The following is a 27,199-nucleotide window of genomic DNA, read 5'->3' as shown; positions in this document are numbered from 1 at the left end:
TTATCTGGGTGGTCCCTTACTCCAAACACAAGTGTCCTTGGAAGAGAGAGGCAGAGGCAATTTGATGCCCATGCAACAGAAGGCGATGTGACCAGAGAGGCAGAGACTGGAGTGACGCAAACCACAAGCGAAGGAAGCCGGGCAACCACCGGAGGCTGGAAAAGGCAGTGGGTTCTCCTCTAGCGCCTCTGGAGGGAACACAGCCCTGCCCACACCTGTGGCCCCAGTGAAACTGCTGTTGAACTTCTGGCATCCACAACTGTGCGAGAATACATTTCAGTTGCTTTAAACTATCAGGTTTGTGGTAGTTTGTTATGGCAACCACAGGAAGCTAGTGCAAATAAAACGTATGATCACTTCCCCAGCCCCAACACACACACACACACACACACACACACACACACACACACACACACACACACACTCCTTTGCAACTGCCAGTCTGTCTCATCTCAGTAAACGCCATCACTGTGCACTCCACCCGTCAGGCCAAACACCCTCAAGAAGTCATTCCTAACACTTCTTACCCTCACATCCCACATCCAGTGCACCAGCAAATCGCGTAGGCTCCGCTCCAGGGGCAGACGTACCCTGAAGCTCAAGAAGCTTCCACAGCTCAGTGTGTTCTCCTCTAGGGACCGGAGTGGGGACCGGGAACAACGCAAGCAGGAACCCCAGCTGCCTGCCGGGGGCCGACAGCACCCTCGGCGGTGTCTGCCCCGGGGTTCTTGGTAGGCAAGGCCCGTGCCCCGCCAGCACTATCCCGCACCTGCCCGGTGCCAGGGACCACGTGCCCTGGTGGCGTCGGGAGCGCTGCACCGTCTCGACTTTCAGGAGAAGGACCTGAGACAGCCCGCCCATCCTTCGCTCAAGGGCCAGGGTGACCCAGGCTGCGAGGCCATTCACCACGCGCACCACCCTACCACCAGCCCAGGACCAGCCTGGAAGAGGTGAGACGTCAGAGGCAGCCGAGGGAGAGCCGAGGGCTGGCTGTCTCCTCCAAGGTCCTCGGGCCACCAGCATCAGCATCGTGTGGGAACTTGTCCGACACCCAGACTCTCAGGCCAGGTCCTCCCCGGGCCTTCAACTTCGGGGCCGAGGCCCAGCCATCTGTGCGGACAGCCCTCCACAAAACTGTGGTGCACACGGACGTTTTAGGAACCGTCGCTCCGAGGGCCTCCCCACAGACAGCAAGTAGCGCTTGAGCAAAACGGTACAGGGCAAGCGAGAGATGTGCCACCACTGACAGCCGATTGTGAAGCCAAAGCACGATCTGCTCGTCTATCGATAATGGAAAAATACGATGCTGTTGATGGTGAAACTACAAGGCAAGAAGTAGGCAAGGAGCCAAAACATGGAAGAAGGTAATCACCCAGCCGCGGCAGGTAGCTGAGAGAGTCTTACTTGTCTGACGTCCGCGGTGTTTAAAAACTAAAATTTGTTGTCTATTTCTTATTCTAAATATTCACAGTAGGAGCAAACTTTGCATTCATACTTTTTAATATATTTTCTTTTCATAAAGAAGTCCCCTAAATTGTTTAAGTTTCAGTCCTTAACCCTACCTGAACTTCTAAATATAGCCTAAGGGGCGCCTGGGTGGCTCAGTCAGTTAAGCGTCTGACTTTGGCTCAGGTCGTAATCCCACAGGTCATGGGTTCGAGCCCCACATCAGGCTCTGTGCTGACAGCTCAGAGCCTGGAGCCTGCTTCGGATTCTGTGTCTCCCTCTCTCTGCCCCTCCCCCACTCGCACTGTCTCTCTCTCTCTCTCTCTCTCAAAATAAATAAATAAAAATCAAACCATTAAAAAAAATAAAATAAAAAGAGCCTAAACTGAACCATTTTTTACCACCCCACCCCACCCCACCCCACCCCAGCCAAGCTGCCATCATTTACCACTGGCACTAGTGAGGGCACCCAGATGTCATTCCTTCACTCTGGTCACACCACAGTCCCTTTTCCACACAGTGGCCGCAAGATCCTCGTAAAACGCAAGTCAGTTTACGTCATCCGTCTGCTCAAAACCTTCCAGTGGCTTCCTGGCTAACTCAAAGTCAGTGGACCCCACACTGCCCACGGTGATCACTTGACATATGAATCGGTTACTTCTCTCCTGTTCCACACCTCCGATGGCATCCTAGCATACTCAGAATAAAACCGCAACTTCTTCTCATGGCCGGGCGGGCCCTGCGAAGTGGAGCAGCCCTGCGCCCACATTCACTCTGCTCCGCTCAGTCATGCCTGCCTTCTTTCTCTCCGTGACACCAGAGACTTCTTCATGCTTCTCCAGTCGCCTTCTCCTCCGCCCCTGATCTTTACAAGACATCAGACCTTCTCAAAAGTCTCCTCAGGGACTTCATCCACCCAACCTACTGAAAATGGGCTTCCCTGTCGCCATGTGTCCCCTCACTGAGACTGATGCTTCTCCCGAGCACTGCGTGTCATTATCTGACATCTTACACATACATGGACATAGAGCCTTTTCTTCAGAAGATCTCCTCCCACTGCAATATAGAGTTCCACAGATATGCCACAAAGAGAGGCTTAATGAACGAATTTTGTCCTACGTTATCTACTGAATTTGCTTTCTGGAAGATCACCATTTCTTGCTTGTCATCCGTCAAGCCCCACCTGCTCTAACGGCCTGGATGTCCCTCTCTAAATCACTTCCCAGGGCTCTTCCAAAGTGCTCCTTTTCTTCTTCTCATCAGCAAAGTGAAGGCAACCTCAAGGCTTTCTCCGGGACTTTCCCTGCTTCTCTTAGGACATACTGTCAGTGACTGCAAACACTAGCGGGTTCAACTATGATCTCAGGTTATCAGGTAATGGGGAGGGGCTGTGTTCTCAGAAACCAAAGACTTAAGATACAGGTGGAGGATGAGGGTGTCGCCAAGGAAATCTTTGCACTTCTCAATGGAAACTACGTACAAGTATGGGAAACAACTCATTTTGCTTTGTCGAAACAAAACAGACTATTTTTTCAAAGGTAGAAATGTACACGTTAATTAAAAAAGAAAGCGAGGCAAAATAAAGCACCATTTAAAGAACGTTTGAATAAAAAGAACACCCAGGGGCGCCTGGGTGGCTCAGTCAGTTACACGTCTGACTTCGGCTCAGGTCGTGATCTCACAGCTTGTGGGTTTGAGTCCCAGGTCTGGTTCTGTGCTGACAGCTCAGAGCCTGAAGCCTGCTTCAGATTCTGTCTGTCTCTCTCTCTCTCTCTCTACCCCTCCCCTGCTCACACACCCTCTCTCTCTCTTGAAAAATAAACATTGATAGAAAGAACATCCATGCTGCTGCCCAACTGCTATTTCAATGGAACCAACTGCTACTCCATTCTAATCGGGCCCCTTCCTCACGGGGCACTGGTACTTCCCGGGGTGACTCCAGTCTCACCGGGACCCTCCCTCATGGGGCACGGGGCCTTCCTGGGAGCCCTCCAGAACATGCTTCTTCTGCTGAAAGGAATTTACTATCATGAGTCTTGAGAGAACAGGCTTAAGCAGGAAGCACCTTAGATCTGCCTTTATTCTTTCCACCTGTTCTGTCTGTGGGGTGCCCAGCCAAGGGCGCCTCAGGGGGTTCCGGTTCCCGAGACTGGAGCTTTTACACCTGTTTTACTAATGCCATGAATTACACCAATGTTCGTTTTGGCTACAAGACCCACAGATTCCCATGCTAGTGCAAGATAATTTGAGCTGGGTTTCCTTCCTTGTACTCAGAAGAATCCCTTTTATTTTTTTTTTTCAACGTTTATTTATTTTTGGGACAGAGAGAGACAGAGCATGAACAGGGAAGGGACAGAGAGAGAGGGAGACACAGAATCAGAAACAGGCTCCAGGCTCTGAGCCATCAGCCCAGAGCCCGACGCGGGGCTCAAACTCCCGGACCGTGAGATCGTGACCTGGCTGAAGTCGGACGCTTAACCGACTGCGCCACCCAGGCGCCCCAAGAATCCCTTTTAAATTATGTTTTTAAACACGACAATTGTGTGATCAAACTTGCTTCCCGAAACAAGGCTGTCAAGACTAATCTGTTAGAGATTTTCCTCATTCATGTCTCCTAAGTGCCTTGTGATTGCTCCGTTTCCCCTCAGACATCTCTGCCAGCTCAGACCCGCCTTAAGAAGTGGCTCGTAGGGGCATCTGGGGGGCTCAGTCGGTTAAGTGTCCGACTTGGGCTCAGGTCATGATCTCGTGGTCGCTGAGTCCGAGCCCCTTGTCGGACTCTGTGCTGACGGCTCGGAGGCTGGAGCCTGCTTCGGATTCTGTGTCTCCCTCTCTCTCTGCCCTTCCCCCCTCACACTCTCTCTCAAAAATAAACATTAGAAAAAAAAAAAAAGAACTGGCTTGTGAACATCAGTAACTTCTCATTAACTAGCAACCAATTCTCAATACTTTCCAAATTAGATGGTTTTCAGAGACCTGAACGTGTCTCCTGGTAGGAACAAACACCCCCCCCCACCCCCCCATCCCTGCCCCGGCAGCTCTTCACATGCATGTTCCTGCCTCATGTCTTGGAGGAATTCCTTCCACAGATCTCAAAGGTCACGTTCTTCACCTCTCCTTGCCCTCCCCAAAGTGGAAGAACGACTCCACTGCTATTGGTACAAAAGTGCCCTCTGCAGCACTTCCATTCCAAACCCGGGGGGGGGGGGGGGGGGAGGCGGTTAATGATCTACTTACTCATTCACTCCCCACCTTGGGCTCTGATGGGCTAAATTTTAACTGTTTTTTTATGTTTATTAATTTTGAGAAAGAGAGAAAGAGCATGCACACACGTGTGAGCGGGGAGGGGCAGAGACAGAGGGAAAGAGAGAATCCCAAGCAGACACAGAGCAGACCGTGACACAGGGCTTGCTCCCACGAACCGGGAAATCGTGACATTGAGCCCAAACCAAGAGTCGGACGCTGACCGACTGAGCCACCCAAGCGCCCCTAAACTTTGTCTATGTATTTGCAGTACCTGAATTATAACAGACACTAATTAAGACAGTAGTAACAAATTTTCAAACATTTATAAAACAAAGACTAGCACAGAAAAGGAAAAGACAGCAGTTTCCTCATAAGGAAAAAACACTCACCTGTATATATTACGCTAGCTCGTGTACAAAGAGCCAACAATAAATGGTGTAAGTATTCAGTGTGGCGTAATCCATAAACACTAAAATTGGGGGAGGGCTTCATGAAGGAGTTAAATAAACTTTGTGTGATTCAAAGAATAAAAGGGATCAATGCTGTTGGGCTTTTGTGTTTCTTCAACTAAATTTGAGATGACTTTAACTTAGGATGAGAAAATGGAATCAACATTAAAAATGTTCAAAAACTCATCCAGAAGGGGCGCCTGGGCGGCTCAGTCGGTTAAGGGTCCGACTTCGGCTCAGGTCACGATCTCGCGGTCCGTGAGTTCGAGCCCCGCGTCGGGCTCTGTGCTGACAGCTCAGAGCCTGGAGCCTGTTTCGGATTCTGTGTCTCCCTCTCTCTCTGACCCTCCCCGGTTCATGCTCTGTCTCTCTCGGTCTCAAAAATAAATAAACGTTAAAAAAAATTTAAAAAAAAAAAAAAAAAAAACTCATCCAGAAAATGAACAGAATACACTTCGGTATAGAAATCTCTAAGAATAGGACAAATGCTACTAGTTTTCAAATGTCTTATTATACACACATTTGTTTGTCAATATACAGTTGCTCTTCCAAATGATGTCTTAAGCTGAATGCCAATGCGTAAGTCAGAAGTAGCTTAGGAGAGGACGGATTGCAGGGCTCAGAATATTTGCAGCAGAGCAAGGCCTCCCCTAGCTCATAGATGCCCCTACGTCTGTTGCAGGGAACCCTTCAGTCTTTAAAACCTAGTTTCCAACAACTTTTGGAATCAACATTTACATGATAATCAACATATTTCTTTGATCATGTGGAAGAATACTTTTTTTTTTAAATCCCCAAAACTATCAATTCACAGAAAACAAATATAGAACATCGATCATTTATTCAGGAGACAAACATTTATCCAATGTCCTTCTGCCAGATACTGCGTCATACACATTTGGTCAGATAAGAGTACACCTATAACACTAAAACTAAGAAAGCCATAAATCTGCACAATAAATATATTATCTAAATATACCTCAGATCTTGGTGTCAGTACGGTGGGGTGAAGAAGCCGAGAGGAAGAAGCTGTGAGTGGTTGGGGAGCTTAGAACAAGAGAAGGGGGGTTAAGGGGCGCCTGGGTGGCGCAGTCGGTTAAGCGTCCGACTTCAGCCAGGTCACGATCTCGCGGTCTGTGAGTTCGAGCCCCGCGTCAGGCTCTGGGCTGATGGCTCAGAGCCTGGAGCCTGTTTCCGATTCTGTGCCTCCTTCTCTCTCTGCCCCTCCCCCGTTCATGCTCTGTCTCTCTCTGTCCCAAAAATAAATAAACGTTGAAAAAAAAAAAATTAAAAAAAAAAAAAAAGAGAAGGGGGGATGAAAAGGAAACCACAGGGGCAGGGAGGGCGGGGAGACTGCCGCAGACACACAGGGGAAGGTGCAGATGGGGGCCTCCCCCATAGATCGCCTCCGGCCCATCACCTCCAGGCCGTGGGCCTAAGCCTGCCATTGGGCAAGATGGCGCCTCCCTCCCCAGGGTCCACAGCTGCTTCCTTCCCTGCTTGGGCACTTATTCCTCAGCACATCACTGTGTCTTCCTGGCTCACTCTTTTGCTCCTACTCTGGATATTCCCTGAAGCTCAGACCTTGGTTCCTGCCTCTCTACATTCCCTGTGAACTGATTTCTTTTGAGTATTTCACTTAGTAAGGGCACCTGGGTGGCTCAGCCAGTTGAGCGTTGGACTCCTTCCTGGTTTGGGCTCAGGTCATGATCCAGGGTCATGGGATCCAGCCCCGCGTCAGGCTCCTCACTGAGGATGGAACCTGCTTAAGATTCTCTCTCTCCCTCTGTGCCTCTCCCCTGCTGGTGCTCCCTCTCCCTCTCTCCAACATGAATAAATAAATAAAAAAAACGAAGACTTGCCCGTAATAACCATCAAGCCATGACCTGCCAACTGTGACAGGGCCCATAACACATCTCTTCAGACAGTCCACTGTTGCTTTACATGGACAAAATTCATCTTTTCTACTCTATCCCAACTCTCCCAGACCCTCTGAGTGAACATTTCTATTATTTGGTCTGAAACTTCTTACATCACCTTACATAGCAAACCTGTCAAAATTCTCGCTGACTTTTAAGATTTTTAACCGAAGTCCCGCTCCTCTTTTCCGTTCCCAGGGTCCTGGCCTCAGGCCCGGCAACCGTCACTGCACCAGCTTCTTGGCCTCCCCACCCCAATGAAGAGTCCTTAATCTCCTGAGTTAGGCAATACATCAACCATTCCCAGAACAGCTAATAATTCCTAGTCTTTGATCCCATTCTGCCTGTAAAACTGGCTTTTATGATCCACCAACCCAGAGCCTCCTGTGGCTTGGCCAGTGTAACTGTCATCCCTCGACCATGTCGTGATTATTCATTAACGGTCAGGGTCTCTCTGCTCCACCTTCCCAATGGTGTTTGTTTTCTCAGTTCACCAAAGTGCCAACTGTCTTTTAAAAGTAAACTTCAGGGGGGCGCCTGGGTGGCGCAGTCGGTTAAGCGTCCGACTTCAGCCAGGTCACGATCTCACGGTCCGTGAGTTCGAGCCCCGCGTCAGGCTCTGGGCTGATGGCTCGGAGCCTGGAGCCTGTTTCCGATTCTGTGTCTCCCTCTCTCTCTGCCCCTCCGCCGTTCATGCTCTGTCTCTCTCTGTCCCAAAAATAAATAAAAAACGTTGAAAAAAAAATTTAAAAAAAAAAAAAAGTAAACTTCAGGGGCGCCTGGCGGGCTCAGTCGGTTAAGCATCAGACTTAGGCTCAGGTCATGATCTCGCGGTTCGTGAGTTCAAGTCCTGCGTCGGGCTCTGTGCTGACGGCTCAGAGCCTAGAGCCTGTGTCAGATTCTGTGTCTCCCTCTCTTTCTCTCTGCCCCTTCCTTGCTCATGCTCTGTCTCTCGCTCAAAAATAAAACATTAAAAAAAAAAAGAAAAGCAAACTTCACACTTTTTCTATGACATCTTTCCAGCTTTGTGTGTACATATAAACACTTAACATCCCTGAACTCTTACAGCACTTCATGTGCTTTGTGTCTGTACTGGTTATTTTGCTTATGATCACATACACTCCTTCATATTATTACTTTTTAAATGTTTATTTATTTTGAGAGACAGAGAGAGAAAGTGTGAGCAGAAGAAGAGCAGAGACAGAGGGAGAGAAAGAAAATCCCAAGCAGGCTCATGCTCAGCGCGGAGCTCGACGTGGGGCTCGATGCCACGGACTGTGAGATCATGACCTGAGCTGAAATCAAGAGTGAGACACCTGGGTCAGCCACCCAGGCGCCCAACACTCCTTTATATTATTGATATTTGTCCCAGGCTTTCCCAAAGGGACCTAAAGCCTTTTACCAGGGTAACTGAGCACTGGGGAAGAGGAAGTAATCAGACCTTTTGGGGACCACTGGACACTGGCTCCAAACAGAGGCTAATTCAAAGAGACTCAAAACAGCACTGTGCTCCACTGACAAAGTAGGGGCTTAGAGAGGTCAGGTGATCAATGGAGTCGTAGCTCAGACCCATCTCAGTGGGTCCCTGAATAACCTATCCTATGGTTATTTCCCTAGTTCTGGAAGGTGTAATTGGAATAGACATACTCAGCAGCCGGAAGAGTCACCGCATTCTTGTTTAGCAAGCAGCCAATTATTTAACGAATAAGACAAGAATTTTGTAAAGAGATGTGGCTTAGGTTTTTTAATATTATTTCTAACTAAAGCAAAAACCTTTGAAGAGAGTTGCATTTGTCCAATTATTGACCTATCTACACCTCCTGGTAATCATTTTACAAACAAGATAAAAACCAAACGCTGGATATTAACATCTGAACTGCATTTGTTCTACTGAATCCAGAAGTGGTCCATTTATCGTCTTCAGCTTATCCTGATTTTTGTTGTGGTTGTTGTTATAATTTGACAGAGAGAGAGAGAGAGAGAGAGAGAGAGAGAGAGAGAGAGAGAGACAGAGAGAGCGTGAGCGGGGGATGGGAGAGAGAGAGAGGGAGAGAGAGAGAGAGGGAGAGAGAGAGAGAGGGAGAGAGAGAGAAAGGGAGAGAGAGAGAAAAGGGGAAAGAGAAAGAGACTGAGAATCTTAAGCAGGCTCCATACTCAGGGCGGAGTCCGACGCGGGGCTCGATCCCACGACCCTGGGATCATTACCTGAGCTGAAATCAAGAGTCGGGCGCTCAACTGACTGAGTCACTCAGGAGCCCTATCCTAGTGTTTTGATAATGTTATTTACCATTTCCTTCCAAGGGTTCAAATGTCTTTGAATTATGTTCTTACTAATAGCTTTTGAGTTAGCCAATTAGGGCAAATGGTATATACGTTTACATTAGGTAACTCACCATATGTCAACATGTTGAGGATTTTCTTTTTGACAGCGAGGACAGAAATATGTCATCCTGTTATTCTCTCCTAAGCGACACACAGTTATTTTGCAACAGCACTGACAACAGTTAGGACGCTTGTAAACCTTACAGTGTTTAGAGATAACAGATCCAGTTTTCCGGCACTAAAAACAAACAAACAAAAAACCAAACATTATAATATTTCTATAAGACAGTGTTGCTAAGGAGCCAAAGATACGTTCTTGAAAGTCATTTCTGAAAATAATTTGGTTAAAATTTACATGCTTGTACATATGTCCATATAATCTTTTCTTTTCATCTGAGAAAAAGGTATTGACAAGATTCAGCAATATTTGTCAAACAACATTTGTGTGAAATAATTAAGTCATTATTTTACAACTTATTAGTATTCAAAATTATCCTTTGCATAGCATTATCTTTTTATCTAAATGGGATATAAAAGTTCTACAATGTAAAATGTCTCTCATGCTTTTAAGGTTTTTTTTTTAAATTAAACATAATTATGTGGTTATAAGAAAAAGACTAGATTAGCTTGAAATCTGATTTATTTTTAGAACACTAAAGCTGCTCACTTTCTTTCAACAGACAAAAACAAAACATTATTTCTGGGGCCAAAAACTTGAGATCATCTTCTTTGTTGATCTGACAACACTTTTTCACTTTTCATCTTACAAATTCACTAAAAAAGAAAATAAAAATTCAAAAGCCTTCCTAGCCAAGAACATGTTCCATTTGGTATACATTCTAACTCAAAAGATATTTTGATATTCCCTGTCACAGTTTTATTCTACTCACATATATATACTTAAAGCTCCTAAAAAGAGGATGTTTTGGGTTTACATCAGCACTGTGAAAATCTCAAGACCCAGAAATATGACTCACCATATGTAAGGTGAAAATTACACAAACAACCTCTATCGATTTAAACGAAGTATTAAAATACCCAACTTAACAGGGGCAGAAAATGGATAGTTCTCTATAATCACCTTCCCCTGGAAGAATAAGTAAGCATACAGAATATTAAAATAGTTATGGGGTGGGGCTCCTGGGTGGCTCAGTCAGTTAAGCGCCCGACTTCAGCTCAGGCCATGATCTCGTGGTTTTTGAGTTCAAGCCCTGCGTTGGGCTCTGTGCTGATATTTCAGAGTCTGGAGCTTGCTTCAGATTCTGTGTCTCCTTCTCTCTCTGCCTCTCCTCTGCTCCCACTCTATGTCTCTCAAAAATAGACATTTAAAAAAACTAAAAAAAAAAAAAAAAGTTATGGGGCGCCTGGGTGGCTCAGTAGGTTAAGCGTCCAACTCTTGATTTTGGCTAAGGTTACGATCTCGTGGTTCATGAGATCGAGCCCTACATCAGGGTCTACACTGACAGTGCAGAGCCTGCTTGGGATTCTCTCTTTCCCTCTCCCTTTGCTCATTCCCCACTCACCTCATTCTCTGTCTCTCTCTCTCTCTCTCAAGAAGTAAAATAGTCATAATACTCAAGGCACACACGTAAAGCAGGAGGTTCAGTAACACTCCAGGCCAATTAATGAAAACTCCTATCATAGCTGCCTTTCTGAACAGAGTGAAAATAAAAATTTTGAATACAGAAAATGGACAGTGGAGAAAAAATGACACATTCATGATACCTTGTTTAAAAGATAAAATTTGTTTTCTGAACACTATATGCACATGTATACGCATATTTACAACTTCAAAATTTACAGGTTAGCAAGTACTTATTTCATTCTCAAAATAGTCTTTCTGATAGATGGAGAAAATTTATTATCCCATTTTACAGATGAGGAAACTAAACCTAAATTACCTACATGATGTAAAACACACAGACAGCAAGTGGCAAAATCTGACTGAACGGAGGACTATTTATTCCAAAGAATTGAGTTCTCTCTCTAGAGTTCTTACATTTTACTTTTATATACCCCAAAACAGAATGAGACTGTAAGTAAAATGCTAACATGGCTGTTTCCCCACCTTAGTCTACATTTAAAATAATTACCGTGAGACAAGTTTGGACTGAGCCATGACATAAAATTTCCAGATGTTCATTATGCCCACACATCACTCTCCCTTATTGTACCTCTACACACTGGCCACTAGATGGCTACATACAGCCAAAACATTTTTGGTGCAACGAAAAGGGAAGCGGTTGACATTTCACAAGTAGAAAAAGTTTTGCTCTTACCCTATAAAAAAGAACACTGAAGTCACGTATCATTTTCACCAGGTGATGGGTCTGTTCATCTGTTAACTGACAAGCCTTCAAATAGAAAAACAAGTGAGGACAGTTTCATAATTTGCTCATTACTCTACAAAAATAATACCAGTTGCCAGTTCTAAGAGAACTCTCAACAGATTTCAAATACATGCATACTTTCCAGAACTCTATTTCTCGCACATTTATTTAGTGTCAGTAACGATGGTTTTATTTTGACGTGATAGGACTATGGATTAAAAACTGCCACTCTTGGGGCGCCTGGGTGGCGCAGTCAGTTAAGCGTCCGACTTCAGCCAGGTCACGATCTCGCGGTCCGTGAGTTCGAGCCCCGCGTCGGGCTCTGGGCTGATGGCCCAGAGCCTGGAGTCTGTTTCCGATTCTGTGTCTCCCTCTCTCTCTGCCCCTCCCCCGTTCATGCTCTGTCTCTCTCTGTCCCAAAAATAAATAAACGTTGAAAAAAAAAAATTTAAAAAAAAAAATAAATAAAAACTGCCACTCTTATTTATAAATTTTATATCTAAATTCAAGTATTTATTGAATATCTCTTCTGTTTCAGACATCTTCAAAGTCCCAGCATTGTTTATCAGCCACCTGGAAGAGTCCTGCTGGATTTGCGAAAAGAAAAGAAAAGAAAAGAAAAGAAAAGAAAAGAAAAGAAAAGAAAAGAAAAGAAAAGAAAAGAAAAGAAAGAAAACAAAAGGAAAAAGAAGGAAGGGGAAGGGAGGGAAAAATCAGCACAGGAATAGATGACCATCAAGGATACAATTTGGCCTAAAAAAGATATGAATTTACATACATGCATTAATATCAGAGCACTTATTAACACATGGAAGAACTCAGAAATAGACCTTCCTGAAGAAATTTTTGTGACACAGCCTGGCATAAATCTGTTATCCTTGTAGAATTATTCCCCATGTGCATTTGGTTTCAATGGTGAGGCCAGGAAAAATTCTGATGACTTATCCTTGTTTATGTACGTGAATGTATACATACATCTATATACAAGAGAAACTCATTTATCAGTGACCATAAAACCTAAAATCATCTAATCGACATAAACAGTATGAAAGTATTCTGTATATTTTTCATTTATTTAAAGCTTAAAACACATACGCTTCTACAACACACTTGTCTCTTCCCATATCTTATATAACAGATTCACTCATACGTTGCAATGTTAAACTGTACTTTTTCAATAACCGTGCATGTGCTCTTAAGGGGCGAATAGCTAAACTTGAGAACTGCTGTTAATTTTTAAACTCCCAGACATTATGGGCAGATGATCCTTTACTAGATGAATGGCTGGCTGGATATACAAGTAAGAAGTGAATTCTTAGATTATTAGAGATAATAACAATACTCCAGGTTCTTTTTTTCAAAAACGTTTTCCATAGAGGTCTGGGTAATTTTAAAAAGCTCATTCTTATTAAAAATCTGTTTTATTAATTGCTCCCATGTTACAGAAATTTAAGTAACCTGTTCCAAGAGTCAAAAAGCAGAATCTAATCTAGAAAAGTCATTAACTGGTTTCTTTTAAGACTTATTTCTTACTGGACTGGATTTAATAAAAACTACGAAATAATTACACAAAAATCAAAAGGTACCTTTGGATTCATGTAGAAGATGATTTAGTTTAAAGAGACTAGTTGGATATAGGTAAAAGCCCTCAGGTAGATTTCTTCCCTAGAAACTAAAATATACATAGCCTTCTACCTGGGTCTGAGTTGTAAGCTCTCTGACCTTCTTACAACTTTGCCCTATAAATCACCATTCTCTTTCCTACAGATTTAACCTGCCCTTCTTTACCATTTTTTTTCTCATTTAAGTAAGTCTGTGTCTCTTCTGTTGAAGAACAAGGAAAAAACAACCAAACCCGGTCCTTGTCCTGAAAACGCGCCCCTCCCCAGAAATCTGTATTTTCCCTTCATTCCAGTCTAAGCTAGTTAACAAATGCTCCAAATTTTGTTTCCATCCCCCCACTAACCTCTTACTCCTCAACCTCTTCCTTGCTTATCCCACCAACAAAGCATTTGCTAACGTCAGAACAGCTACACGCAGGAATACGTGTGTGGAGTGTCAATTTAATAGGCCGGGTTCAAAAAGCAAGCTGTGAGCTTACTTCGTTCATACCCCCCAACAGGTATTTCTTTGATGCCTTCCATGTGCTAGACGCTGCATTCTAGATGCTTGGCTACCTCAATGCGCAAAATGGACACCTTCCTCCTAAGAGACTGCATGGCCGCAGGGGGCGGGGGCAGATTTTAAGTAGTAAGTATAACAAGTGAAAGTTAGGTTGATCAAAAAGTGATCCATGGCATGGGGATAATAAAAACCAAGGCAAGTTAGGGACGATGGGGGACATGAGGTGGGGACAAAGGGATGCACAGGGCAATTTTAAACAGAGTGGTCGGGGGACACCTGGGCGGCTCAGTCGCGCAAGAGTCCGACTCTTCATCTCGGCTCAGGTCACACATGATCTCACGGCTGTGGGTTCAAGCCCTGCGTCTGGCTCGTCGCTGACCGCTAGCATGGTTGGGATTCTCTGTCTCCCTTCCTGTCTGTCCCTTCCTCACCCACTCTCTCTCAAAATAAATAAATAAACTTAAAAACAATAGAGTGGTCTGTGTTGGCCTCATTAAGAAGCTGACGACAACAAACACCCTCAAAGTCTCTGTTTGGGGAGAATGTTTTACTGCAACACGGACTCAAGTGTCACACATTGGTCCCTTAACAGTATTTAAAAATACAGAAATCATTTAAAAAAAAAATACTTATATCACCTACTTTGACAGCTGGGTTGAGGCCACTGTCAAAGAGAGCTTCATTTTTGATGATGTTCCCCACCCCAGGCAATACTTTCTGGTCCATTAACACGTCACACAACATCCGTCCTTTTTGCTTTTTAACTTCACTCTCTGCTCTTGAGAAACTAAATTTAGGCGAACATACATCTAATTCTTCCATCATTCTTATTCTCTGTTGGCTTTCTGTAGAGTTTCTGTAGAAAGGAAATATAAAAGACATTCATCATAAGTCTTCACACAGTGTCATTTAAAATGATCTCGGATACACACACCTTCCGTTAATCAGGGCAGAAGAGTTCTAGAGCCCAACAATAAAGACCCTAACAAACTAGATTATCCGATGCCTCTTCCAAAATGAGTGTTTATCAGTTATAAACCATTTTTAAAACATCTACCTGTCTCCACATTTCAAACCGCAGCTCTAACTCTAGACTTTTCCAGCTGAAGTACTTTTATTTTCTTCTCCTTTTTACCTGAATTCTACCGATGAGTCAAAGAAACAAATGAGATCTTCAGTGAGCTGGACTTCAAGAACAGGAGAAACTCCATTTTTATTTTTATACTCCAGTGGATTAATCATGATGGAGCCTTTCATTCCAAAATGAATCCTGAAACAACATCAGACCCATTTTTGAGTGGCAGAAAGTATACTGTATATCTAGTTTTTGTTCCTTCGTTTCACTTTTTGGATTATAAGAAAACAAATGATAGTCAAGACAGGCGCTTTCAGAGGGCAAACGATGTAGTTCATATTATATATTCTTCTGTTATGGCATTGTATCCTTATAAAACTAAGTGTGACAATCAGTTTTTCAAACCACAAATAAAATAAATTCCTAGGAAAATAATAGGGCCCCACAATAAGCTCAGGAACACATACCCTGTTCTTCTTTTCTTGTCAGATGAAGTACTTTTATTCACAGAACAATCTAGCGTCTCCACTTTCTCTCAGATTCAAAGGCTTTGGATGAGATGAGGCTAGATTTAAATTGCCTCTAGTTGTTTCTGTTTTGTTTGTTTTTTATATAAATTCTATAAAGCCACTAACGTTCAAATTCTGTATTTCTAGCCACAATGGATGGCAAGTGTTTACCGACTCCAAAATGGTATCTACGGTTTAAGACCCTGTTTTGTTCCCCCTTGCTCCGGGATGCACAATGAAGCAATTTTTTTTAAAAATTTTAAAAATTTTTTGGGGCGCCTGGGTGGCGCAGTTGGTTAAGCGGCCGACTTCAGCCAGGTCACGATCTCGCGTTCGTGAGTTCGAGCCCCGCGTCGGGTTCTGGGCTGATGGCTCAGAGCCTGGAGCCTGTTTCTGATTCTGTGTCTCCCTCTCTCTCTGCCCCTCCCCCGTTCATGCTCTGTCTCTCTCTGTCCCAAAAAAATAAATAAACGTTAAAAAAAAAATTAAAAAAAAAAATTAAAAAAAATTTTTAACGTAACAAAATCTTACGTTATCAAAAGAGAACAAGTCAAAATGCTATTGTCTTCAGTTCTTTTAGTTTTCTTTTACTTTTATACGTATTGGGAAGAGGGGATTTATAAGTATTTACGGTTAGCTTGAAAGCCACAATGCAGTGAAGAAAAACTTGGAACCTTTCAGTGTTTATAGGATTGATCAGCATGTCCAGTAAAAACACGCACGCACGCACACATGAAAGAAAGCAAGAGAAAAAGTGGTTTTGTGAGGCCTCTGACGATGGAGATCGCAAATGATTCTCGAGATGAAATACTGTGTTCCGCCTTTCCGATCCTTCTCCTTACAGCTTTGTTGAGTTAATAAATATGGCTCTTTTGACAGCAAATGTTACCGCACGGTGCTTCTAATTCCGAGGCACCATGTTACCGTATTGTACAAGGTTAACCAGTCTAACTTTAAAAATGTGGGTTTTAAACTCTGTGTGCCCTACTATCAATCACAAATGCATTTTACATGCCCCATAGTTCCTGACAGGAAAAATGTGTGCCTGTAAGTACTCCATAATTTAGCTTCTGGAGGTTCAACCCCAGCGGAAGGTATACAGCTGTCATGCCCAGAAGCCATCACATCTAAAATCTTTTTAGTTGCATGGCTCATAAAGTGGATTCTAAATCACCTTCTGTAATGAAACTGCATCCACATAAAATATCTCAAAGGTTAAGACCCAAACGAATTGCGGCAGTAGCCCCAATAAGAGCCCTGAATCAAATTAAGTAGGCTTTTTTTTTTTTGTGGTCTTATACATCTATTCAATTTAGAAGAATATGTGCGTACAGAAGTGTATTTAGTTTATTTTTATTTCTTTTAATTGAACACCAGAACGTTGTCACTACTGAGTCCCAACGTACCACATTTTGTGTTAAGTACCCTTGACACTAAACTAAGAAAAACATACCAGCATCGTGAAAATTTCTGAGGCACACTAAGCATCTGTACTGTTTTTAAAATTGCCATACTGATCTTTTATAGACCAGGACATAGGCTCATTATCACATTTACATTCAAGAGTTAGATATGTTTTTTAAGACTCATTATCATCAACCCGTTAGGAAAATTTTATTAGATCTTTGTTTCTATCTCCTGATCCTGTCAAGCTCCTTCCAACCCCAGTCAGACGGGTTACCCAAGATCATTTACTCTGCGTAGTATGACTGCCTGCCAACAGGGGGCCTTAGGCCCAACTTTGAGTTCACCTCTTGTCCCTTCCTCAAGATCTCATGCCTTGACATAGCTGATTCAGAAATGCACAACTGAGTCAAGCTGGATCCATGAGTATCCAGTCTCTGGATTCATCAGCATTCTCCTGACGAATTTATGCATTCGGGATGCAGAGAGATCAGTTTCTTGTGAGTACTAGGAGATCTAATGTGGGAACGGTCTCCGGGAATATTACCCAACATGGGCAGCAGAGAAGCCGAGAGAGGCCTGTCTGCAGAAAGGAAGGTTGCAGCAGATGACAGTGAGAGACCGAATCAAAAGCTGCAGAGTCCTCAGAGTGTTTCGTCTTTGCTTCCAGTTCTCCCTGAAACCCGACTGTCCTATCTTCAGATACGATACTCCGTATTCTTATAATAAACAATCACTGAACTCAGTGGAGTTTGGCTTCTGTCACCTGCAGCCAAAGTTCTGATATAAAAGAATTAGGTCCAAACTAAAAAGTGAAGTGATACTGGGAAAATTCCTCTAGTTAGAAATAACCTCCTAACACAGACCAGTAAGTAATACCTGATCCTGTTTTCAACAGCAGCCACATTCCATCAGAAAGATCGGAACATCCTTACACAAACATAAACAGCATCAGCGACGGTGTCAGAGGTTCATCTTAGTGACAACTGTACATTGCTAACAAGACAATTGCTCATGAAAATTAGCAAGTAGTCAGAAGTGACCTAAGGATAATAACAGGTGTAAAATAGTTGAATACAATTATTGTAAAGCTTATGGTACGGATTTAAAGAAAGAAGTTATTAAACAATCTGGACTTAACGATGCGAAAGCAGCAGCAGGGAGTTCTGAATCTGCTTAGGCTATGGAAGCTGAAAGCACATAGAGCTCGTCTCCCGATACAGAGAGAAAACTGTTATTATTGACAAAATGCTAAGTTCTCTTGAGCCCGTCAGAGACATGGGGCTGCAGGCAGCCAGGTAAGCCAAATTCCGAAGAGTCCCGAGTCCCTCCATGTGGAAACACAGACACACAAATTACTTAACTGTAGAAATGGGTAAGAAGGAAACTGCTGAATCTAAGAACCTCTAACTCCTGAGTGTGGCTGCTGGAACAGCTGAGAATTCCTGGAGTCCCAGATACGGAGAGCACGGGCTCGTGTGTGAGGGCTGGTGTGTGAGCTCTGTTGCACGGCGTGCAGCAGTTGGGCGGGAGAAAGGGGAGTCCTGGGAGGGGACTGAAGGAGGCCCCCCGGTGGCACGGCACCTGTCTGTAGCCGAGGGAGAGGTACAAACAAAAAGCCCGGGGTCCTCAGGGGTAACGGGAACCCCCCGCACCCACAGGAAGTCCTCTCCTTGGAGCTAAAACAGGCAGGCTGCCACCGGGGAGGGCAGGAAACTCTTGGCCAGTGGGCTCAGGCCAAACGCACCGTGCCTGAGGACAAGCAGAGCAAAAGCCGTCAGTCTTTAGGGGCGAGACTGGGAATCAGCTTTGTCAAGGATTCCTGCACGGATATGACGAGACATCTGTTCCACTTAGAAGAAAGAAATGCCCTTTGACTAGAGACCACCCCCACATGGAAGTAAGAATGTGGCTGCCTTGGGGGAAGAGAGGGTCAGCAGCTCTGGGCAAAGTGCAACCCTGAGGTCCAAATGCACAGTGGCCTAGAAGAACCACTTTCCCCATCATGCACCTCTCACTGGACGACAGGCAACAGCAGTGGTGGGGGTGGGGGTGGGGGTGGGGAGGAGAAGCGTGTGGAGGAATCCCCTGACACAAATATGCAGGGTCTGTAAAAGCTGAGAGCAGGCCAAAAACACAGAGAACCAGCCGCAGCCACACCAGGCCATGCTCGAGGCATAAGGTTTGAGCAGCAGCTCAAGTTTTCGATGTCACTGTCCCCAGAGCCAATGACAACACAACAGGATCCAAACCAAGCTCAACTCCTCAATCTCCCACATGACCTGATGGAAGAGGCCTGACTATTTTTGAGCTCAAATATTATTTACCCGTCTCTACTGTTGCTCTCAACAGGGTTATCTGGGATCCAAAAAAATTATGGCACATAAAAATAGGAGATAAAGAACAAAAAACAAGAAAGAAAAACAAAGGGACTCAATGTCAAGAGATAAAGCAGTCAACAGAAACAGATCCAAAGATGTGCCAGATGTTGAATTATGAAGCAGGTATATTTAAATCATTTTAACAATTAAAATTACAGTTATCAGTTGAGAATAGCAGGCCAGGTCAATCTGTTATGATAAGGTCCCTAACCTTACACAATTTTTTTTAAATTTTTTAATGTTTATTTTTGAAAGAGAGAGAGAGAGAGAGACAGAGCATGAGTGTGGGAGGGGTAGAGAGCTCTGAGATGTCAGCACAGAGCCCAAAGCAGGGCTCGAACTCATGAACCACGAGCGAGATCATGACCTGAGCTGAAGTCGGACGCTCAACCGACTGAGCCACCCAGGTGCCCCCCATTCCACAGCTATAATGGTGCTGCGCATGCGTTTTATATTAACACGTCTCTGGGCTTTTATAACCTCACACAGAGGTTTGGATAAATACTACACAATCAGAGCAGAGGTAGGCCACGCACGGGCCGTTCTCTACTGTATGACCAGGTGCAGACGCCTGTGCTTTCTGCTCATGATAGATTTCCATACGCTTTCAAAAGGGATATAAAAAAGCACCAGTAGGGGCATCGAGGTGGCTCAGTCGGTTGAGCGACTTTGGCTCAGGTCACGAGGGTTCGAGCACCGCGTCGGGCTCTGTGCTGACAGCTCAGAGCCTGGAGCCTGCTTCAGATTCTGTGTCTCCCTCTCTCTCTGCCCCTCCCCTGCTCGTGCTCCATCTCTTTCTCTCTCAAAAATAAACAAACATTAAAATATTTTTTAAAAAATGAGTAAATGTTGAAAAATTAAAAAAAAAAAAAAAAAAAAGCCCCAGTAACCAAGATCCAGCAAATCCACATCTAGGAATTTATCCTAAGGAAACATCACAATGGTAAAAGATACATGCTCAAGGATGTTCACTACAGAGGTATTTATTAGAGCGAAAAATGGGGTGAAATGCTAATCAGCAGTGAGATATACATGATCTAGTGGAATACTATGCAAAATAATAAGGCACACGTATATTTTGACACCAATATGCATACTGTGTAAAACAAAAGCCTCACATAATTAAAATTCCCATTTATATAAAGACTGTAATACATAAATATCATATGATCCGTGCACATGTGATATAAACTGTGTATGAATATATGGTATGTATACAATTTGCATTTTATCTATGATGTGTACAAACATTGTTAAGAGTGCCCTTTTTTGGTGATTGTAATTATGGGTGGTATTTACTTTTGCCGTTAGACTTTTTGGAACTCTCTTAATGTTTTATAATCGACTTATGCATTACTTTTAAAATAAGGAAAAAAATTGCAATAGGATGGCGTGTATTATTAAGTGAAACAGGAAAAGGCAGGCAGGACTGGTGATCACGCAGGCCATCAGGTGCAGGAGGAAAAAGGAGAGAAAGAGGTGAAGATTTCCAGATTTTCTCCAGTTACGCCTGACAGGACCATCACAACCGAAAAAGAAAATAAAAATGTCAGCAATTTATCATCTCACGAACTAAAGATGTTTAATTTTCTGCCCACAGATTACTTTTAACGGTGAGTGCTCTTATTTTCTCTTCCGCTCTTTCCTCCTTCCTTCCTTCCTTCTTTCTTTCCTTCGTTTAAGTCGGAGGTACAACTGACAGAGAGCATTATATTAGTTCCACCTGTACAACAGAATGACTCAGTATTTGTATACATTGCAAAACGATCACAGTGAGTCTAGTTAACATAGGTCACCAAACACAGTTAAGAAAATGTTTTTCCTGTGATGAGAACTTTTACGATCTACTCTCTTAGCAACTTTCAAACATGCAATACAGTGTTATCAAACGCTGTAGTCCCCATGCTGTATGTTATATCGCAGGATGTATTTAGAGAAAATACACGGTAAACTGCAAGTCTGTACCTTTGGATAATGGTCAGTTTTCTTAACTTGCAGGTAACAGAAACCCAACTGAAACAGGTTTAGGAATACTGAGCTCATGGAATCGGAGGGGAAGTCTGAAGAATCAAGCACAGCAAAGGCAGGAAAGCAGCCGGATCGCAGGAATGGATGGAAGGAGGGGCTAAAGCCTTTGTGCAGAGGCTGGTTTTATCCTGCACCACCTCACAAGCCCGGGAACATGGCCACCGACAAGTCCTGAGGCCTCATATCCCAGCTTGCCTACATCACAGAGCCTTCAGATGAGAAAGTCTCACAGAAGAACCCACACTGACCCAACCCACTGTGTGAGAGAGAAGGTTCAGTAACACTGTGTCAGAGTCAACAGGAACTCTGCAGTTAGTGTGGCCAGACGACCAGTTTCCAGAAGAAGTGCTATCCTTAAGAGACAAGTCAGCAAGGGAGGCAGACGCATCGGAGGAGTGACTCCTCTTAAAGTACATGATTTCATTTAGAATCTCTCCCCACGCTTCGGTTTTTCTAACATGTTAAGTGACAGATCGCAAGAACCACGTCTAAGCTGTAAAACCCTTTTGTGAGTAGCGTAGGATAGATTCCTTAAAGGCTGTTCAGCAAACATGTTGTCTCATGCAAATCTGTTTAGAGGATAGTATCACTTAAACTCCAATAAATTACAAAATCGATAATGTATAAAGGTTCTCTAAAATGGCAAAGCCTCCGAAACGTTTCAGATAACAGTTTCCGAATACGATACAAGCCACCGGAGTCATATAAGTCACAAGCTGGAAATAGCGAAGTGCTTTGGAAAGAGAGATTCATTAAAAAAATATCTTTTGAATGTTGGTCCAAGATGTAACAGCTGGGTTCAGTTTGATGGAAAATGGCAGCTTGGAGGGTGTGTGTGTCTGTGTGCCCACACAGTACCAGGTGCTGGTGCATGCACCCACAGTTAAGGGAGGTGATCCTTGGGAGCGAGACCGCCAACGTATACATTTATTCCTGCTTGCTCTTTACGGCTCGGCCTCCTCTAATGAGTATTTGCCACGTGTATAGCCAAAAACTTAAAATGATTTTTGTTTTGTCATAGGTGACAAGCTTCTTTAAAGTGTTCAGAAGGAGTGCAGGTATTAGTCACACAGGACGCCACAACTGGGCTCCAAAAAATAAACGCGTAGCAAATAAGTTCAGTCTTCTATGGCACTCACAGGAACGTTGGAGCACTTTGATACATCTTTTAGCAACAGAAATACTCACTCTAATTTGTATCCCTCTGAAGTGTGGATGTTTGCAAGGCAGATCCTCTTACAGAGTGCCGGGCCATGTTCTACTTCCATTATGCGTGAATACCAGGAAGATTCATGGCCTGCCCTGTAAGATGTATTAAAGCCCAGGGCACTTTTAACTGTAAAAAGCTGCGCATTAAGGGATAAATGGAAGCGATCACTAAGTGGGTTTCCTGCTACCTGCTCTCTAAGATGCAGAGCAGCCCGGTGGGTAGCAACACGAGGTCAGAAATGAACACTACATTTCTATCTCGCGCCCACAGACTCGCAACTTCACGCAGCGATCACATGTCTTTGACAGTCACCCATTCTAAGAAGCGCAGGTTGGGAGTGTATATATGCATATGTGTGTGTGTATTTTTAACTTATATTAAATTGCGAAGGGGGATACAGTTGATTTTAGGTTACTCGGCTCGTATTCAAATAGCTGATCTGCCACCGACCTTGAATTATTACATCAAATAGTCGTTAGGGCTGTAGGAAATTGAAAGGAAGCCAGACACTGCACTTTTCTCCATCCATACGTGGAGACACGTAGTTCCCAGGGATGGTACCAGTTCAGTTCGTTTAAAGAGGTGATTGCCCTTGTTTAGAACTTCAGGGAACACTTACTGACAGCCGAGCACTGAGAAATGATTCCCCCTTTCTCAGTCTGCTGGAGAATGCCTGATAAAAACGTCCCTCTCATCCTACAGAAATAAATCTGCACCTAACACCAGAGAATCAATAACACATCAGTGTTTCAACTACCTTACGTGGGCTCCATTGTGTCCCGCTCCGTTCAGAGTCAACAGTTTTCAATCACATCCATCTACCAAAACGATAATGCAGCCTTCCGTGGGTCATTACTGCGTGAACCAGTAAGCATACGCTGATGCGATCATTTCCAGACTAAGACAAAACCATGAAGTGATACTTGTCCAAGGACAGCAGCTGCTGACAACACAGAGAGCCCATTTCAAAGGAAAAGCCATGTCATCAACTCCGAAGTTCTCTAAACGTGTGGGAGACGAGGTGCAGTAAATAACCATCATCCAGTCATATGATCTCCTCATGACCATCAGCCGCCTTCAGTTAGAAACACGAGGTCTCTAGGAACAGGACTCTTCTGTCAAGGTGAAATCGCTCAGTATCTTAAAGACACGTTGAAAGAGATTCAAGGAGGCGCTACCATTCTTTACAGTTTGCGATACCTTAGGCTAAACTCTGAGAAGACAAAGATACAAATCCACAGGCCTCTCTCATTTTCCTGCAAACGTTAAACAGGGGATCACGCTCTGGCAGGTACAAACATTGTGACATTTTTGTAGTTAAGTCAACCAAGGTAGCGGACTGCTCGTCGTTCACTGCCAACACATTAGCAATGACTTTGCAAAAGCGCTGTGAAAGAATGGAGAATTTGTGACTTCTGTGCACAGTTTTGGAATTCTACAAGTAAGCTTCTGATTGCATACAAGACTTCAGAAAAAGAAGGGAGATGGAAAAATATAAAAATCTACAGACAGGCTTAAACCAAACTAGGAGCTGTGAGAAATGCAGAGAAACTGCTGTCACTGATACGATAAATGCCTGGTGAAAACAGGAGGGGAGAAGAGCCGTGTGGGGAATCCGCAAAGAGCAGTGCCCCGCCGCGCTCCTCCAACATCTCCCAGAAGCCCTTCCAGCCTATCGGTTTTTCTTAGAAGAAAGACATTGACTAGCCTTCCAAGTAACGATGACATCACAATTTATTCTGCTGCTGCTTATGGCTTTCCATGATAGAATCTCAACCTCTTATACGAGAGCCCTCTTAAAAATGGAGTACTTTCTACATGATTAAATGTGACACCCGGCGAACTACAAGAAAAGCCTCCTACACATCTTTCAACGGAGAGAGATAAGATGCATTGTACAGGTTTATCTTACCGTAAAGCTTTTGGTCCAAAGTACATAAAGAGCTCTTTCCCCAAAGTTTGTACACCACTGTAAACGTGTCCATTAAACAATCTCGAGAAGTTCTGGCCGGAATCTTTATTACTATTCAGTGCAGCAGCCTGGTAGAGAATACATACACACATGTAAACACACATACAAACTCTAAACAAAATGACAATTCCATTCTTCAATGTACTTATAATACTTCCTACCCAGGTGCATCCCAATGAAAAGAATAATCTCCAGCAAGTCAAGCAATGTAATCAGCTGTTTACATACATCTTGTCAAATTGCTAGGTAGTCATTTAAAAGAGGGAGGCCTAAATAAATAAATAAATAAATAAATAAATAAATAAATAAATGGAAAAGAAAGTAATTGGCTCACAATCAAAATGAGTTTCTTCCAGGACCATATGGCTCTGTGAAAAGAAAGCACAGAAAAATGATGGAAGTGTTTTAAAACTAAACATAGGATAGAGCCTTCCATTGACCAGAAGCCTAGTCAATGTCCCAGTAGAGCATTCGGATCGAAACAGCTAAAAATAGTGGATAAAATATGAAAACAAAGTATTTTTACCTGTCATGATGAACTCAGAAGGCAGGAAGGCACAATAAGAGGTTGCAAAGCAAGAAGGAGTGGGAGGGACCCCCAAAGACGGCAGCAGGTTTTTATCAGAAGGGCACTGCTGGGCCCCAAGGACTGAGAGTGGCCGTTTCCCTGGTCTTGTTGGGGGTAGGGCATCAGTGGTGACGCCTGGGGCTCCCCCAAGAAAGGGATCTAATGCAAGACCTGCTCTTCTCTTCCTCCCCAACCACAATGTTAACAATAAAGGAAAAAGAAACCCACTTCCTCCCATCACCCTGCAAAACCAAACAATCTATTATTAGGATCACAATCCATGTACTAAACACGGGAAGGATGGAGGAAGTTATAAACAAAGTATCAGCCCTTCTGTGCAGAAGGGACAGGAATGCAACTGTTTAGACATTAGTAAGGCTCTTTTTCTCTGTGGGCAGTGGGTATCCTGGTATGGTTCGTATCCTTACTCTTCCTTCTTGAGATATGCTTTGGAAGTTATCATTTAAATTTGCCCTCAAAATATAGTAAAAAAATTAAAACTAAGGTCTAACTATAAGATACCATAAGTACATATAATTATATTTACACATTAACCCTTAATCTCCTATCTTCACACACTTCTTTCTTTCCTTTTTCTCAAAAGGACCTCAGCATTCTCAGAAGGTCCAGGGTAAAATCTTGGTTGTGGGTGACATAGTGGTGGTGGGGGTGACAGGGAGATAATTACAAAACAACTTTAGATAGAGTCGAGGAGCAAATCCCAACTTGCCCTCCACTTATGGTCAAAGGATACTGTTCAGTGATTCTCAAACTTGTGGTTTACAGACATCTGTCATTCTAAATATTTAAGATGATATGTCCACTCTATTCTTTAGTTTACGAAATTAGCCCTTGTGAAAAAAGACACATAGTATTTAGTTCAAAGGAACAGAGGGATAATGGATTTACAAATAAATAAAAACAAAAAAGACTGAAAACATCTAGGGACTGAGTTTTGTCCCCTCCAATGACGCTCTAACCTCCAGTTAGAGCGTTCGACTGCGTTTGACAAGAGGGCCTTTATGAGGTGCTTAGGGTTAATGAAGTCATAAGGGTGAGGGCCCTGATCCAGCAGGATTAGGATCCTTACAAGGAGAGAGAGAGGAGTGCGCTCAGTCCCCTGTGCTCAGAGGAGACACCACCTGGGAAGGAAGCCGGAAGACAGCTTGCACCAGAAACCCAACTGGCCTGAACCTTGCTTGAGCTTGGACTTCTGGCCTCCAGAACTGTAAGAAAATAAATGTCCGCAAGCCTCCCGGTCTATGGCATTCATCATGGTGGCCCAAGCCGACTGGGGCAGGAGCAGACACCGCCCTCCCACCCAGGCCACGTTCAGTGATCATGGCGACAGCGGGCTGCAGATCCCCCCAACTGCCCGAAGCTCGGGGAACGGGCTTCACATCCCTCCTTCACGCCGTAAGAACGGGGGGTCATCACAGGCTCAGAGCGACCAACCAACAGATGCACAGGGGGTAATTACAAGTGGCAGCCTTCCAGTTCTGCCCAAACCACAAAAGAACCGGTGGGAGGTGGGGCATCCGGGTGGCCCAGTGGGTTAAGCGTCTGACTGCGGCTCAGGTCATGATCTCAAGGTTCAAGAGTTCGAGCCCCGCGTCGGGCTCTGAGCTGACAGCGCGGAGCCCGGAGCCTGCGTCTCCCTCTCTCTCTCCCCCCCTGTCTCCGTCTCTCTCTCTCAAAAATAATAACAAAAAATAAACGTTAAAAAAAAAAAGTACCCGTGGGAGGTTCTAGCTACGGAGGCGCATGTCACATCCTCAGAACATCTGCCTCTCAGTCCCCTTCTCCTTCTTGGTTGAACCCCGGGGCCCAGGTGATGACCAAGCCCTATCGCGGCAGGTGACTTTCTCTCGGTGAGAGAAAAATACGCTTGCGCGTCTGCCTCATTTTCGTAAGTGAACCTGTTACAGCCCTGAACTGAGAAGGCACGGGAGTCTGCCTAAGAGAAGACTTGCCCTCCTCACATCTACGTGCTTGGAGCCAGGTGCCGACTAAGACAGTCTGCCTCAGTGCAGGTTCCCAAGACAAGCAATCAGGAGGTAAAAAGCGCTTCTAAACCAGCCAGGACACCTCTGACGTGACGATACACAGAGCAGATACAGATCTGTTAGGGGTGGCCTTTGCCTCAACATAGATTAGGTTTTACACATTTTTGGATCTTGGATTTAAGGTCCTGGAGACATTTAAAAAACCTTCAT

The 27,199-nt window shown here is 44.1% G+C and overlaps 1 protein-coding gene across 1 annotated transcript in view; it reads right to left on the bottom strand.

The window, feature by feature from the left end:
* NEIL3 (nei like DNA glycosylase 3) overlaps positions 1–27,199 on the bottom strand; it is a 53,051-nt gene that overhangs the window by 13,259 nt on the left and 12,593 nt on the right. Inside the window, exons 2-6 of the mRNA XM_025933108.2 lie at positions 24,356–24,483; positions 14,972–15,106; positions 14,479–14,692; positions 11,662–11,736; positions 9,454–9,620 (exon numbers count right to left, since the gene is read on the bottom strand). Of these exons, the coding sequence (XP_025788893.1) occupies positions 9,454–9,620; positions 11,662–11,736; positions 14,479–14,692; positions 14,972–15,106; positions 24,356–24,483 (719 nt within the window). The remainder of the gene's footprint in view (positions 1–9,453; positions 9,621–11,661; positions 11,737–14,478; positions 14,693–14,971; positions 15,107–24,355; positions 24,484–27,199) is intronic.

The sequence above is a fragment of the Puma concolor genome, chromosome B1 (assembly GCF_028749965.1).
Source record: "Puma concolor isolate L17-30 chromosome B1, mPumCon1.1.hap2, whole genome shotgun sequence".
Taxonomy (NCBI): Eukaryota; Metazoa; Chordata; class Mammalia; order Carnivora; family Felidae; genus Puma; species Puma concolor.
Note: the sequence above shows the minus strand (reverse complement) of the source record. Positions and strands in the feature narration are given on the sequence as shown.